This window comes from Apis florea, unplaced genomic scaffold (assembly GCF_048593485.1).
Source record: "Apis florea isolate Af1SG1 unplaced genomic scaffold, ASM4859348v1 contig_3496_pilon, whole genome shotgun sequence".
NCBI classification, from domain to species: Eukaryota; Metazoa; Arthropoda; class Insecta; order Hymenoptera; family Apidae; genus Apis; species Apis florea.
This window is the reverse complement of record NW_028256773.1, coordinates 2,009,067-2,024,579: the sequence shown is the minus strand read 5'-3', so window position 1 is coordinate 2,024,579 and position 15,513 is coordinate 2,009,067. Positions and strand designations below refer to the sequence as shown.

Sequence of the window (15,513 nt, the reverse complement as noted above, 5' to 3'; positions counted from 1 at the left end):
CCGCTCCAATTTACGTTTTCAGACGTTTTGACCCGTATTTTTCGGGGCATCGCGGCCGGATGGATGAAGGATGGAATGGCGGGCGAAATTCGAGGGAAAAATCCCCGGAATGAAATATTCCCCGATGGGTCGATTGTGAGTATGGACGTTTTCCGGGTGATCGGGCGGGGTTGCTGCCCGACGGGGGCCGACGACGTGGAAACCTCCATCCTGTTTCCGGCAGACCGCGCCGTCACTTCGTAATCTCTGACACCTACTTTCCCGCGTCCAAGAACAATTGATCGGGATTGAAATGATCGCGACTCGAAGCGTGTGATTCTGACGATACGAGATGGAGGCGGTAGGAATTTGCCTCTTATCGTCAATTTTTGAATTAGGAAAAACGATTCACGAGTATTTTATTTTCCTCGATTGCGACTCGATTCGAGTTATATATAATCGTATTCGCTTCAAAGTCGCGGTACAAGCAAATTAAAATCATTGAAATAAATTCGACATTTGGATAAAAAGCGGTGACGAAATTCTCATCGCAAAATGTATCGAAATTCTAAACATTGTTGGACGATTAAAATGATTGCGGAGAGGAGGTTCTTTTGGATTTTAGGTCGACTTTTCGTCTTCTTTTAGCCGAGAGCGATACCTCGTTTATCGTTGTGCGGGAATACCGGCCAGGCTTTCAGATTATTGCACTTGTCGGACGGTTGTCGAAATTTACTTGGAAATCGTCCGCTCCATTTTATACATCTCTCTGTCCTGTGAACAGGGAAAAGTTGGGGAGGAACGGTCGACCGGTCGGAGAGTTTAACAGCACAATGTTAGAAACTTACAATAAGGCGTACATCGTTGTGGACGTAAATATCTTGTATCTCCGCGTGGTCAATACTTGCTCCCATGTCTTTGCTCCCGGCTATTTCCATCAATGGAATCTGGACACAATTCGTACGTATTCTTGGTGCTCCGATTATCTTCCTCCTCCTCTTCTTCTTCTTCTTTTTTTCTCCTTTCATTCATTTTCTTCTTTTAACGTTATTGCGACGCCATTGTTGCGATTTGTATCGTATAGAAACTTTCGTCGAATCGAAATCGAAATACGGGAGATACGTGCTCGACGAAGAAATTATACTCGATACAACGAACGTTTTCTCCTTTCGTCTCTTTCCTTTTTTTTTCCCCCTTTTTATCGAATTTATTAAACAGATGAATGGAAGAAATCTGTCATAAAATTTCTTCCCGTAGAATCACACGGTTGTACAATTTTCCACGCTCCAATATATCCTCCTTTCCTCTCCTCGTTACGACCCGATTTATCGAGACGGCGTGCAGATTGCATCGATTCCAGGTGTAGTTAGAAGCCGTTTTCGAGCCTGATCACAACCTTCCTCCCCTTCCCTCGAGCCGAATTGAAAACACACAGGTGTACGAAACAATAAGGTTCGCGTTGAAGAGGGGCCGGCCTTCTAAAGTAGCTGTAGAATGTTTAGAACGCGATTCCGGGCGGCGAGGTGATTTCACCGATTACGAAGAACGAATCTCTTCGAAGGATCCCTTTCATGCCCCCGTTTCACGAACCGAGTCAAGTAACAATTTCGAGATTACGCCGCTTCCGAAATGAAATTTCATTCGCGAGTCCCAGAGGAGGCGGCGTTTCAAGGGGGTTCGCTGCCCCCCTGCTCTCCCTTTCTCTTATCCGGCCGCGCAACCGGTCGCCTCCTCCTCCTCCTCCTCCTCCTCCTCTTCTCTTCCAATTTTCTCTTCGTTTCGTTTCGAGGAGAGGGAAAGCCGGCTAGGGATACGCCACCAGGGAGTTTGCCGGAAAGATTTCGTCACAGAACGATATTATTCCGCCTTTTCCAACGCCACCTCTGAACGACTCTCTCGATATCCTCTTTTTCCCTCCATTTCGTTCCACCTTCAGGTTCACCTTTAAATGACAGGCCCGTGATCAATGCAGCCAGAGAAGGGAGGAGGAGGAGGAGGAGGAGGGGGTGAAACTGGTAGTGAAATTCGGGAGCGAGCGTCAGATGTAACCGCGCGATGGATGGTCTCCGCCGTTTGTTGTTTGTTTGCCGACGACGTCTCTTTACTTCTTCGTTCGGCCGTCAACCTGAACTGCAATTTATTTCCAACGAGGAGACTGGCCTTCCTTCTCGCCTCCTTCCTCTCGCAACACAGATGTTGATTCGCACAGTAGAAAAGGAAGTAGAATCCGACTTTCGTCTCCTTTCGAGTCCAGCATCTTCCCTCGAAACTTGATTCTTTTTTTCTTTTTTTTCTCTCTCTCTCGACTGGAACGAACGAATGTTGTTGAACGGGGAACGAGTGAATTCGTTTGGAAACGAACGCAAATGTGGAAATAGAAAGGAAGATAACCGAAATCGAAACTCGGCGATCGGTTGACCCGGTGATTTGTCCCGGGATTATTTCGACAAATCGAGATAACTACCCGGAAACGTTGAGCGCATATAGATGTTGCAGTAACCCGTTGATTAGCATGCCACCGTACGTAGATAAGCGGCCTAACCCGTGACGATATAGTTGGTTGTGACGGGTCTATAGGCTATTTCCACAATTTATATTGCCATGTTTATAACCTGTTATTCGATTGATTCGAAAATATAATAATTCGCGCCGGATTAACATCGAGTCGAGTTAATTTTATCGACGACGCGCAATTTGTGAATCGTTTTATCGTAACCAGTAATAAATATATTTGATGAAATCGTAAGATCTTTTTCTCTGAAGTGGAAAGAATTGAAAGGAAGCCTCGTTAAAAAATAATAATGATATTTGCGTATGAGTGTTCGTATCACGAAACGTACGTATACATTTTTTTTATAATTTAATCGCATTTTTTACGTTCAAAGTATCTCTTCGTTCTCTAAGTTTCTTTAACTCGAAGCATCTTAAATTAACGAATGCGTAACAAGAAACGTGATACAAATATCGTTCTATATCGTATATCGTTGAAAAGTGTTTTAACGCACCGATTATCACGTTCGATGAAGTTAATAATTCGCAAACGACGCGATCTTGACACGATTTTAGCAATTCGCGGATAGAAATATACGGGTTTATCGGGGCGAACAGGAGGAGGCGATAACCGCCGGTTATCTGTGCCGGTTCGTGATATTAGCCCGAAAACGCTGGAACGTAAACATCGTAACGTGACAGTTTCTAGAACACGGGATAGCTTACTTCCTAATAACAGCAGGAAGTGCGGTGGCGAGGCTCTACTCGGCCTGGCTTCGTTGTTGCTCGACGCTCCAGGCCGGCGTGACGTAGATAGGAAGCGAACAATAATTGATCGAACCCTCTAAGCTGCGGCTATAAGCTCGTGATCCTGTTATTGCAGATACGCATGGCCACGAGCCGCCACATGTCTAAACGCAGCCACGTTTTGCCACAGATTTGTATCGTGTTTGCGTATCGTGGATCCTGGAAGATACTCGAGTCTTGTTTACAATTATTTAGAATTATTTAGATTCGAGTGAGGCGGCGCGTTGACGATCGTAAAAATTTCCCTCCTTTTTCTAAAAAAAAAACGTCACGCGACTCGTAATAAAATTCCCTTCGTTTCGATCGATCGATAACTTGCAAACTTGGATAGCAATAGGAAAGCAAGTCGTTTCTTGGTTAAATTTTACAGATGTAAATGCGCGTTGAATATTGACCGAGGAGGAGGAGGACTATTAAGCAAGCGGAGCGTGTCTGAATCGAGGCGACTTCTGCCTATTCCTAGCGAATTAAGGAGCGTTTCAAGGAGGGATGGTAAGTTCGGAGGATTCGCAAATTGACGATTTACGGTCACCAAACAGGACGATAAGCGAATGCCTGCAAGCTTAATGGGGCCCGGGGCCATAAGCGGCGGGGCTCCCGACAAGATTTGCATGACAATGCCCTGTCATTACGCGCCCGGCCCAATCAAACGTCGAGCACACACCGTTTGCTCAGCAAGTGTTTATTACCGATGCGCCATGTAAATGCTACTACGGTTTCTGTGCATGAGCGTATACACGCGCCGGTGCTCGCATCAGCAATTCCTCTCCTCCTTTCGCCGATGGATAGGAATCGAGCAACTTTCTGCCGAATTCACGATCTTGTTTCCCTGATTGAAATCGCCTCGTTCTTAGGTATTGTTGAATTCGTCGTCACACTCGAAACAAGAATAAATTATGAGGCTAACTTTAAGGAAACGTTAACCATAGGAATATAAATTACGATTTTGCTATTTATCGATCATCCAACGTAAATTTTTAATCACAAGTATATATATAAAATTACATTGACATTCGTCTTATGAATTATATACAAAAATATATAATTCCTCGAAAAAAGAATAAAATAAAATTTCCTTTCGATAATCAAATAATATTCTCCCCTGTGCTTTTCTCTTTGCCCGAAAAATTGAGCCAGGGATAAGACGTCCGCTTCAAACCGCCCCCTTCCCCCCGACACGTCTCCATTAAATCGGTTACAGAACGAAACTCTCTTTCATAATCGGTCGATTATCGGTAAACATTTTAGAGGATAGGTCGAGGTGGACTTTCACGAGGGTGGACTGTCGACTTTAAATTGTTGCCACCCTCCTCTTTCTCGTGTCTCGCCCTCCTTCCCCGGCAGGGCTGTTAGCAGGGAGGTCCGGCAGCGCGTCGACGCCATTGAGGAACAATAAATGATTATTGTCGAGACTATTACCGGCGGAGTGGCGAGCAGGCCCCATTGGAACTGTTCGGTGGTCAGTTTCTCTCGGTGCATGTGGTCTTGTGTGTACAAGCGGCGCGCGTATACGTGCCACCATTATTTCTCGTATCTCGCGAGTCCATGCACAACCCACCCACCGTTACTACCACTACCTATCCGCCTCTCTTTCGCTCGCCCTCTTTCCCTTTCTACCCACCCATCCCTCTCTTTCTCTTTCTCCCTCTATCTCTGTCTCTATCCTCGCTCTTCTTTATCTCTAAAATACTGTCGATACGAGAAAATAAACTGCACTCGCTTAATTCGACGCTGTAGGATCTGCCGTAAGAAAGATAAAGCGATTTTCGGTGAGATTGCCTGCGAAAGAATGGACCCGGGAGTAATTACTGACAGCGAACCCTCGGGGTTCGTTAGGCGACTGGTCACTCGTGATAAGTAGTCGTTGATAAGTAATGTTTATTTGGATCTGTTTCTCGTCGAATTAGGGGGGAAGCAAACGATACCCCGATGTAGTTAATTAGGAATTTTTGATCGAAAAACTATTTTAAACTCTCCCTGGAACAATCGAACAGAATTCTTGTTGCGTTACTTGCGCACGTTTTTTTAATTTAATTTTCTTAGCAATCCTACGTGTCACGTACATCAAATGAAATTGTTACCTCATCCCTGGTGCACGTGAGGGTTCGAAAGGGTTGCGAGGCCGTGATTGATCTCGTGCAAAAAAACTCGTTACAAACGTTCGAATACAATTAGACAGAGGACACACTCTATTAAAGAATCTTAATTCCTTCCTGGACGAGTGGCACGAAAAGCGGATCCACGATTCGATTATAATCTGCATTCATTTCACGGTTCAAATTTTATGTAACGATATATTATATTTATACTTTTTCAATATCAAACTGTACACCACTCGAGAGATGCACACCAGTTGCATCCATTGTCGAGTAAGTATTACGTATTCCAAACTTATTGTACATCGAAAGAGGCATTGGTGAATTAGCATTAGTGGACGAGTGGGACTCGTTTAAATGCGAACTAACAAAGGTAGCCCGGCCATATTTGCATGATAAAGGTGGAAAAGTCGAATTCGTTGAAAGGACACTCGAAAAATCTCTCGTGCGAATCGATGCAGCTGGAAAAAAAAAAATAAAATTAGGCGTGAAATTAGGATCTCCTCTTTAATGCCGCAGATGTTTTCCCTCGTAACAAGCATAATAGTCAAGATCAACTACTACTCCAACTGTTCTCATCTAATTTGCATAAGAAGGTATACACGACCAGATGGAATATCGTTCGAGTCGTTGCTATCCACGCGTGCGAATCGAGGACGAGGCGCAAACGAACGAGATTCGTATTTATAACTCGGGCCGAGTTGATGAATTTCCGGCCTCTGTATAGCCTCGTGATCAGCCGTTCCCCAACGCCGTTGATAGATAAAGCCCGTTGATACGTCTTAAACTTGTTGGTCGGAATTGAAAAGGGTCGTGAAGGGTCGTGATGTCGGAGGAAAACGTGCGTCTATCCAGGACAAGAGAAACGCGTTGAAGAAGAAGAAGAAGAAGAAGAAGAAGAAGAGTCGTGGAAGAAAAGGGAGGTGGTGGGCGCGCACGGGTTCGAAGCTCGATTATGTGATATAAAGTTGGGTGAACGAGGGGCGGATAAGGAGGGGGGAGGCCAAAGAGAGATGCACCCCCGTTGATTGACCCGCCACCTTCAACGTGCCGTGAACACATGTGCTGATGGCAACACTCTGATTGGAAGCCAGATGGGCTCTTCAGCCTCTTACCACCTCACCTTACCACCACCACCCTCTCCTCCATCGATGACTCTCCTCCTCCCTTCTCCCGACCCTTCGCCTCCTCCATCCGTTTCCAACCTCCCCGCCGATCTTTTTCTTCCCTCGACACCTGAAACACAACCCTCTTTTTCGCAAAGTATTCACCTATATATATATATATACGGGCTATCATCATCCACCCCGTGGATGGAACGTGGATGGTCGATGCGCGCCCGAACGAACCGAATTGAAACGAAGCGAAGGAGGAGATGGAGGAGGAGAAGCGGCCGGATAAAGCTTCCGCGGATTTAACGCCGTATAAAATTAACATTTATCCGGAAGCGGCGATTGGCAGGAGTTTCGAAGGGATGCTTTAAAGGGTCTGGATCGATCGATCGATCGAATCGAGTCGAGTCGAAAGTTTTGGGATGATCCGGGTCATCCGGTTTTTGATGGGAGTTTTGATCTTAAGGGAGGTTAAGTTACTCGAGCGACTTTTGACTGTATTCAAATTCTTGGCGGCGAGTTCCCTAACGCGTATCGAAGGCATATGGGCGGTGTAAGAAACGGCCTATCCGACGGGATCATTCGAGGAATTCGAGGTATTTTACATTAATAGGATTTGGAAAGTTCGGCAAATGCCACTTGCGTATTCTTTTCTCACGGAGGCAGCCGTCGGCACGGTTAGCATATATTAACGTATTGATTTAGTTAAAACTTCACGGTGCACTTTGCAACTGTGTGGTGGGAGGGGAGGGGAGATTGGGTGGGATTCATCTCACGTTTCTATTTGTATAATTTGAATGAATTTCGGTGGTACGAAGAATATGAAATTCCATTTCTATTTTATTTAAACACGAAAGTTTGCGCGTAACACCATAATAATCCAAAGAGAAAGGAACATGAACATTATCATCACTCTCTAGCGTACAAATGTATACAAATATAAGTTATTTTTCTATTTTACGATCTCTCGTGGAATATTATTATTCAACGTTTTTTTTATACAATCTTCACCATCTTCCTCGCGATTCGAATTTGCATATTGCAAATTCGAGCCGATTTCGTAAAAATTATTGTACATTGCAATTAGTAGAATTCGAGAAGCCAAGCGAAGAACTTCTGGACAGAAGTGTTTCGATGACAGACAGGTTCGATCAAGTAAGGATAAGGGACTCGGTAACGAAGCGTGGCATCCTGACAATTAGCCGCCTCGATCGATTAACCACCACTTTATTTAACTTGGAAGTCGTCTGTCGGTGACACCAATTATGAAACGGTTTCTTTTGTAACGCTAGATCCGAAAGTGGTAATTAGAGTGTCCGGTAACTAGACCCGTTTCCCGCCGCTCTGCCGGGGAAACGGCAGACGGGGATTTTCTGTCTTTAACAGGAACGAGGTGATGCCCGACTTTATACTCTGTTGCGACTCGTTAAAGCCTCCCCCTCTCGCTATTGTCGTAATTGTGGCCCCGTGAAATTCTGCTTCGTTACAATAGGGGGCTGGTCTTGCAAATGTATCGGAGATCCTTTCCTCCCAACGAAACTCTCGAGCATTTAGAGATTTTAATACTTTCGTCGAAATTCATCGTATCGATAGGACAATACAAAATCTCTTCGTTGCGTCTAATTAACTTTTAAACAGATGCAAAAATTCTTGCGAATCCAAATTCGCGTATCCTTCAAAAATTTCCAAATAAGAAAATTCTAACAGCACCGATACTATGATCGAAATAATTATATAATTCTTCGCATATTATACAAGAATCGTCGTACAATATCTCATCTTAACTTTTAAACAAATGCAAAAATTCTTCACCCTTCAAAAATTTCCAAATAAGAAAATTCTAACAGCACCGATACTATGATCGAAATAATTATATAATTCTTCGTATATTATACAAGAATGGTCGTACAATATCTCATCTTAACTTTTAAACAAATGCAAAAATTCTTGCGAATCCAAATGCTCTTCAAAAATTTTTAAATAAGAAAATTTTAACAGCACCGATACTATGATCGAAATAATTATATAATTCTTCGCATATTATACAAGAATCGTCGTACAATATCTCATCTTAACTTTTAAACAAATGCAAAAATTCTTGCGAATCCAAATGCTCTTCAAAAATTTTTAAATAAGAAAATTTTAACAGCACCGATACTATGATCGAAATAATTATATAATTCTTCGTATGTTATACAAGAATGGTCGTACAATATCTCATCTTAACTTTTAAACAAATGCAAAAATTCTTCAAAAATTTCCAAATAAGAAAATTCTAACAGCACCGATACTATGATCGAAATAATTATATAATTCTTCGCATACTATACAAGAATCGTCTATCTACGTCTTCCTTCGAATGGAAACAACAATCGTCGTCCCGAACGAATCCGTCCCCGCGCTTTCCGTATCGAAAAGCCAGAAGAGCGTTGAGACGTCTCGCCGGTGTAAAGGGCGGTGTAACGTCACCAGGTTTACAGGGTGAACGTAAACGGGCTTGTTAGGACGGGTGGATAGGTTCGAAGGTTTTCACGGTGGGGGAGGGGCAGAAAGGAAGCAGGCAGGGGGAACACGAGGGACAGTTCACCGGCTTTGCCCGCGGGCAGTCCCCAGAGGTGGCAGTCCCGTTGCAAGCTGAACCTGGTCTGTGGTCGCTGGCTTGTTAGATCCAGTTTGGGGTCGGCGCCACGGTCTGAAGAGGGGGTTGGCCGGTGGAGGGCGCCACTCTTCAGCAGACCGCAATCGGGTATGCAATTTACGTGGTGTCCGACCTCTGCGACCTCTCCATCCCCTTTCCTCCCAAACCCACCAGGTTTCTCCGGGTTTCCGTGTGGAGGAACGAGCTCGGCTTGGCTCGATACGCAACGGAAAAGATTGTGAATAAAGTCGAAGGCGATTAGATCGAAGGAGAGGGCAAGCTTCTAACGATTGGGTTTCTTGTTCGCGTGGTAACCACACGGGTATTTCTTCGACCGACTTTTACGAATACCGGTAATGACGGCCAGGAAATTGGAAGCGGCGAGAAGGATTGAAATTGGTCGGGCATAGTGAGAGACGGTTTGTCGGTGATCAACGCCGATCCTTGCAGGTTCCGTTAACGTGACCGATTGGGTATCCCTTCTTTATTCCCTCCTCGCTCTTCATTTCCTTCGTGCACCTACGTATGTATATGTGTGTCCGTGGAGCGTTTCTCGATCTCTCGTACGTAATTTCTAATCGCATCGTGGTTGCATAAGAATTTTAGAAGAATTTGAAGCTTGAATCGAAATCGAATACACGTATGAAACGGTAATATCTCGAATCGTGCCATTGCTTCTATGGATTTACGTTATTTCCCTAATCTTGGATATCCTCAAGAATTTGCGTGCTAATTTGCAATCAATAAAATCGAGAATTACGAGTAAGTCCGTGGCGCAAGGTGTTGTAGAGGATCGTTCGACACGTTCCAATGCAAATGTCAGGTTGAACCTCGTTCCAAGCTCGCGTAATGCGCGTGTTAATCGGTTGGGGCTACCGTCGTGTACCGGTACGAACGGCATAATTCGCTCAATTTACAAGCCTTATCGCAACCGTTGCGTTTAATCGTGGAGAATTAAGTTGTATCGTCGGTCTGACGTTGCCGCTGTAACGGATCGATTCGTTCAGAAACGAATTTCCGAAACGGCGATGAAGAAAAATTTGTCCTCTCGATCAACATCGATTGAAAATATCTTTTATCCTATGACGAGTGATAAACGAGACAGATCGAGTGCATACGTTTTCTTTTCGATACAAGATAAATTAGTTGAAATTTTGCCACGATTTGTCGATCTGAAGTTTGTATCGGGTGTTGTAAATCGAGCGTTTCATCGGTCACTAGATTTCCTTCTTTTTAATAACATACGTGAAGAACATTGAATGTAAAACATGAATATGACAATCGTTCATACTTGACTGTCATGTGTTTTAATTCATAAAATTTCATTGAAATTATTTGGAACGGATAGACTAATTAGGAGAAGAGTCAATGAAGAAATAGGAGAAACGGAAAATAACTTGGTAATAATTTTTTGGAATTCGAAAATTTTCTATCAGATTGTGGTTATATTTTTTTTATATATATAATTAATATATAATATCCATCCGTTTATCGTGATGTGCGTTTTGAAAAATATTTCACAAATAATCTGCATCTGTGCGATAAATAATTAGGAACGAGGGGATAGAAGAAGCGGGAAATTACACGATTCTTGGTCGTATTTTCAAAAATTTTCATCATTTTTTTCTTTTTTTCTTTCTCTCATTTTTGAAATACTCACGATTCTTGTCTGAATTAGGAAATTTTTTTAAACTGGGCAAAAAGAAGTAAGCAACGAGAAACATCTAATTTCAATCGTTTAACAAGGAAATGTCAAAATGGGGAAATTGCAGGTAAAATATACGAACAATCTTCTTCTTTCTCGTATTTTTCATAAAGATAAATTTTGATCCCTTAAGTTTTCAATATTTTGATATTTCGGAAAATACATGGCGCGTTGAATATAGATAAAAAAAAAAAAATTAATTATTAACCAATTCAGCATATTGTCGCTTACGTTACTGGAGGCGCGAACGGTATTGGAAAGGCATGTGCGGAGAAAATTTTTCAACAAGGTGGTAAAGTAGTGGTAGCCGATATATCTTGTAACGGAGCTAAAGTTGTCGAGAATATGGGTGATAAAGCTATATTTACATGTACCGACGTAAGTTCAATTGCTCGTTTACACTATTATCGAACGAAAATAATATAATATCGATAAATATATTCTTAAACTCTTTCCAAGTTATCCTCTCTTTCCTCAACATTTGTCCTCGCTTGTATATATTTTATCATTTGACATTCTCTGTATCTCTCGTCTCCTCTCTTAGAAAAGCAACAAACACGATTGGTCAAAAAAAAAAAAAAAAAAAAACACGAAAACGACGAAAAAGATAATCGATGAAAGATTATGGTTTCAATAGGTGAGATTAGAGAAGGATGTGATAGATAGCGTGAAATGCGTGAAGGAGAAATTCGGTGGTGTAAACGTAGTGATTAACTCGGCTGGTGTCGTTGGATACGAGAACATAATTGATCACAAGACAAAGAAGCCGCATTCCATCGATATGTACCGATGCATCTTCGATACTAACGTTTGGGGTCTGTTCAACGTGACACGTTTATTAGCTCCTTTGATGGCGGAGAACAAGCCCGACGAAAATAAACAGAGGGGAGTGATTATAAATCTTTCGAGCATGATGGCGTACGATCCTCCAGCCGGTTTGGTTGCTTACGGTGCCTCGAAAGCCGCCGTTTCTGGAATGACGATGCCTTTGGCCAGGGGACTCGCTATGAAAGGAATACGCGTTATTACCATATGCCCCGGCTACATAGACAGTCCCATGACAGGTAATATCGGTTGGCAACGGTTGTCCAATTAATAATTATCCTCGATTAATAATTATCCTCTATATAACACGAGTTTTATATATAATTATAATAATCCCGATCGATAAAAGTAAAAGTAAAATTGAATTCATCATGAGATGTCGTACGTCTACAGCTCCACAAAAGCCGCCCGAAAGAGCGAAATGGGTTAGGATGAAGTTATCACCGAAACGTTATGGGACTTGCGAGGAAGTAGCCCATTTAATCCAAGCTTGTATCGAAAATCCAATAATAAACGGTGAGAATATACGCATAGACATGGGCTTCAGACACAACCAAATAGAAGATTCGGAACCATCATTCGCTTGTTAAACGCGACTTCCACTTTTTATTTATTTATTTTCTTTTTCCTCTCTCTCTTTTACGACGATTAATTGTGAGTACGTGTTTACGGATACATGTCAGTTATTAACAAGAGAGATGTGTATTATTAACAAGAATAAATTAATTTGAATCGTTCTTATAATTCTCCTCCATCCCGCCTCTCTCTACCCCCAACGTCAAAATTATTCACTGTAATATTCAAATCTATTTAAAAAGAAAAAGAAAGTGAAAACGAACGATTCGTTTGTATCCCTTTTCTTCTTCAACGATTTCTCTCTTTCACTTTTCTACACTTTCCTCTCCACCTGTCCTCCCGCGAAACCGATATTACAAGAACATCCGAGTGCGTATCCAAGAGTATCGAAGAAACAGAGCGACAGAGAAAAGAGAGAAGAAGCAGGAGGAGAGGGAGAAGAAGGAGAACAATGATTCCCCAGTTTTACCGGGGGGATCAAGCAACAGATCCTCGAGCACGTCGCATCGCAGCAGGATGCGGCATCATCAGGGGGGCGCACAGACGTGCGCCGCCGCCCACCACACGCTTTCTTCCCCGTATGAAATTTATGTATGGAAATATTCGCGCGAGCATTACGCATGTAGAATATCACGACCAGCAGCTGGAGGCCCTCCCAGTGACGACACTTCGTAGGAAAATGTATTTTAGCGCCCGCCACGGAGGCGGCAAGGTGGAAATACGCGCTCGAACGACCCTTCCCTTTTCCCGCGCCATTCGTTTCCTCCAACCTTGCCTTCTTCCCCGCGAGCCTGTCGTCGAACCTAAACCTCTGGAGTCTTCATCGACAACCCTACAGGCATTCACCGACTACAACCTGCGTACGCTGCCTATTTCTCCTCGTATTTTTCGCTCCGCGTTAGATTCGCGCGATGCTCCTCGAAACGTGTGCTCATGTTTTATGCACGCGCGATGACAATTTTACGAGGTGGGAACAGATTGTTAGGAGAAGCGAGGGATGAATCGGTCAGCGACCGTGAAAACCGTGTTTACCTTCTCCTTTTTTATCCATCTATCTCGTAACACTCGAGAATAGATGTTTTTTTCCAGAATTTTAGAATCTCGAGGCGAAGAAATTCTTTCGAAAGAACGTTATCTTCGTTTCGAAACGAGGGTTTTTCTTCGACGTGTTAAATTTTACGTTTTACGTCGTGTGATTTTTTTTTTTTTGGTTATATTTTGGATATAATTTTTGTGCGTAAGAGATGCATAGAAAACGAAGAAATTGTTACTGAAAATCGAATGAGCGATGCTAAGTGTTCGATATTTTCATTCGATTACGAGGTAGGAGATGAGTAAAATAATCACTATTTTTTTTCTTTTTCACATGATATTATATTTTTAATTAACTAATATCCACGAATTAATAAATTTTCAATCGAGAAAAAATAGGAGTTAAAATTTCGAATCGTTTCACGCCAGGCTCGTTATCATTTTCCTTCTTTCTTTTTTTTTTTTTTCTTTCTTTACGCTTTCACGGCCACCTTCGCGCTTTCGACGATAACTTGACATATCAGAACACCATCTTCGATCACGCTCAGACCAATGATAAGTGGATTTTTTATCGCTATTTCGAGGTACACGTTCCTAATCACATCGAAGATGTCTACCAAGGCTTCGATAGATTCGCTGCTGCGGAGTGCTAATTGTATCCCATTCTTGAGGGCGGCTAATAAATCGGCCGAGCCTTCTTCCAGCGCGTTTGCAACCTGATCTCGGGCTGCCTCAATCTGTGATTTCGCCTCCTTCGAATATTTCGAGAGATTCGGTAATTTCAATCGGTCCTCCGCCGCTTTGAGCGCCTTGGTCAAGTTGACGGTGCCCAAGTTACCTTTTGCTATGGCTAAATATGGTGAAATATTTTCATCAGAGAAATACGTTCAAGAGAATACGTGTAAGTGATATTTTCGATAGATATTACAATATTTTTATTTTATATCGATATCGATAGTTTGTTAATAATCGCTCGATTTTTAAAGATCGATTTCGAGATCGTCGATAGAATCGATGCTATCGTGGATAGGTTAAATTAATAATTTTGCCAGTGGTTGGGATAAACGAAACTATATATATATATATACGGGCTCTTCAAAGACAAATGGAAATGTATATCGTACCTGAAGCTCCTTTTCCAAATTGTTTTATTATGTTATCAGCAGATTTACCGATGTTCTTAAGTGCATCTACCGCTGTTTCCTTCGATTCGCTGGAGCTCTTTAACGTAAAGAAAAGTGTCGTTTTAATTTTCGTACAAACGTGAAAACAATTTGTTTATTGATATTAAATATTCTGATCTCTATGACGATAAGTAGTACGTGTCTACGTGATAAGAGATGTTGCGAGGAAAATTTTTTCCTTTTTTTTTTTTTTTAAGAATTTTAACAATTTTTATGATAAAAATATAAAATCAAAAAGAGAGAGAGAAAAGAATTCGAGATGATCGAAAACGTTCATTCGTCATTCGTGGAAAAATGAAAAATTGTAATTTATCCACTTACACTGTCAGCAATAGCGTAGGAGATGGTGGCGGCGAAGAGGAGGAAGAACAGTGCTTTCAACTGCATTTTGTTGCGATTGATTTGTAATACGATTTTGTGATACGACTTTCAGGAAACTACACGTTCTGGCAAAAGAACGCCAAGTATTTATACTAATTCCAATCAATAGCTAGTTTATTAACAAAAGATAGAGCACACAATAGCGCACAATTGCTGTACAATGGCAATTTACAATTATTCTTACGTCAAAGCATTATTCAATTGCATCTTCTGCGAGATGAATGAATGTCAAAGACTGCACATATGTTACATGTTAATTGTTTGCTCAACACAATACGTTTGTTCTTCTCTTCTAATTTGATACAATTTTGAATATCTAAAATATCTAAAATATCGATATTCGATTCTCGTGCGGGCAATCCGGATATCCGGCTTTTCTTCATTTCATATTTTCTTTCATCTTCTCGCGATCAACAAGTATCGTAAAATTCGTGTGAGAATTGGATGTTATCCAAAAAATACTTTCTTGCAATATTTCATTAAAAATAAATCCAAATTTCATATTTCCAACTGTATTTTATAACATTTTAGGATTAAAAAAAAAAAAAAGAAAAAAGCTCGATTCAAATATTCATCGATATTAATCAATGCGGAGAAACGAATAAAACTTCAAACTTCTCGGAAATATACCGAGACAGAAACTCGCGTAAGATTAAGGAAGATTTTTCAGATGCGATCTCGAAATCAA

The 15,513-nt window shown here is 41.8% G+C and overlaps 2 protein-coding genes across 2 annotated transcripts; one reads left to right on the top strand and one right to left on the bottom strand.

Annotated features, from left to right (window-relative positions):
- Positions 1-10,064: 10,064 nt before the first annotated feature.
- LOC100867464 (3-hydroxyacyl-CoA dehydrogenase type-2) lies at positions 10,065-12,389 on the top strand. The gene is made up of 5 exons (XM_086913459.1): positions 10,065-10,522; positions 10,801-10,894; positions 11,044-11,205; positions 11,465-11,891; positions 12,046-12,389. Exons 2-5 carry the CDS (start codon positions 10,880-10,882, stop codon positions 12,240-12,242), a joined length of 801 nt encoding a protein of 266 aa, XP_086769585.1. The 5' UTR covers positions 10,065-10,522; positions 10,801-10,879; the 3' UTR covers positions 12,243-12,389.
- A 1,188-nt stretch (positions 12,390-13,577) lies between these two features.
- On the bottom strand, positions 13,578-14,925 carry LOC100870850 (uncharacterized). Its single transcript, XM_003690471.4, has 3 exons — positions 14,766-14,925; positions 14,385-14,481; positions 13,578-14,110 (listed from the first exon to the last, which is right to left on the bottom strand). Exons 1-3 carry the CDS (start codon positions 14,829-14,831, stop codon positions 13,734-13,736), a joined length of 540 nt encoding a protein of 179 aa, XP_003690519.1. The 5' UTR covers positions 14,832-14,925; the 3' UTR covers positions 13,578-13,733.
- Positions 14,926-15,513: the final 588 nt, after the last annotated feature.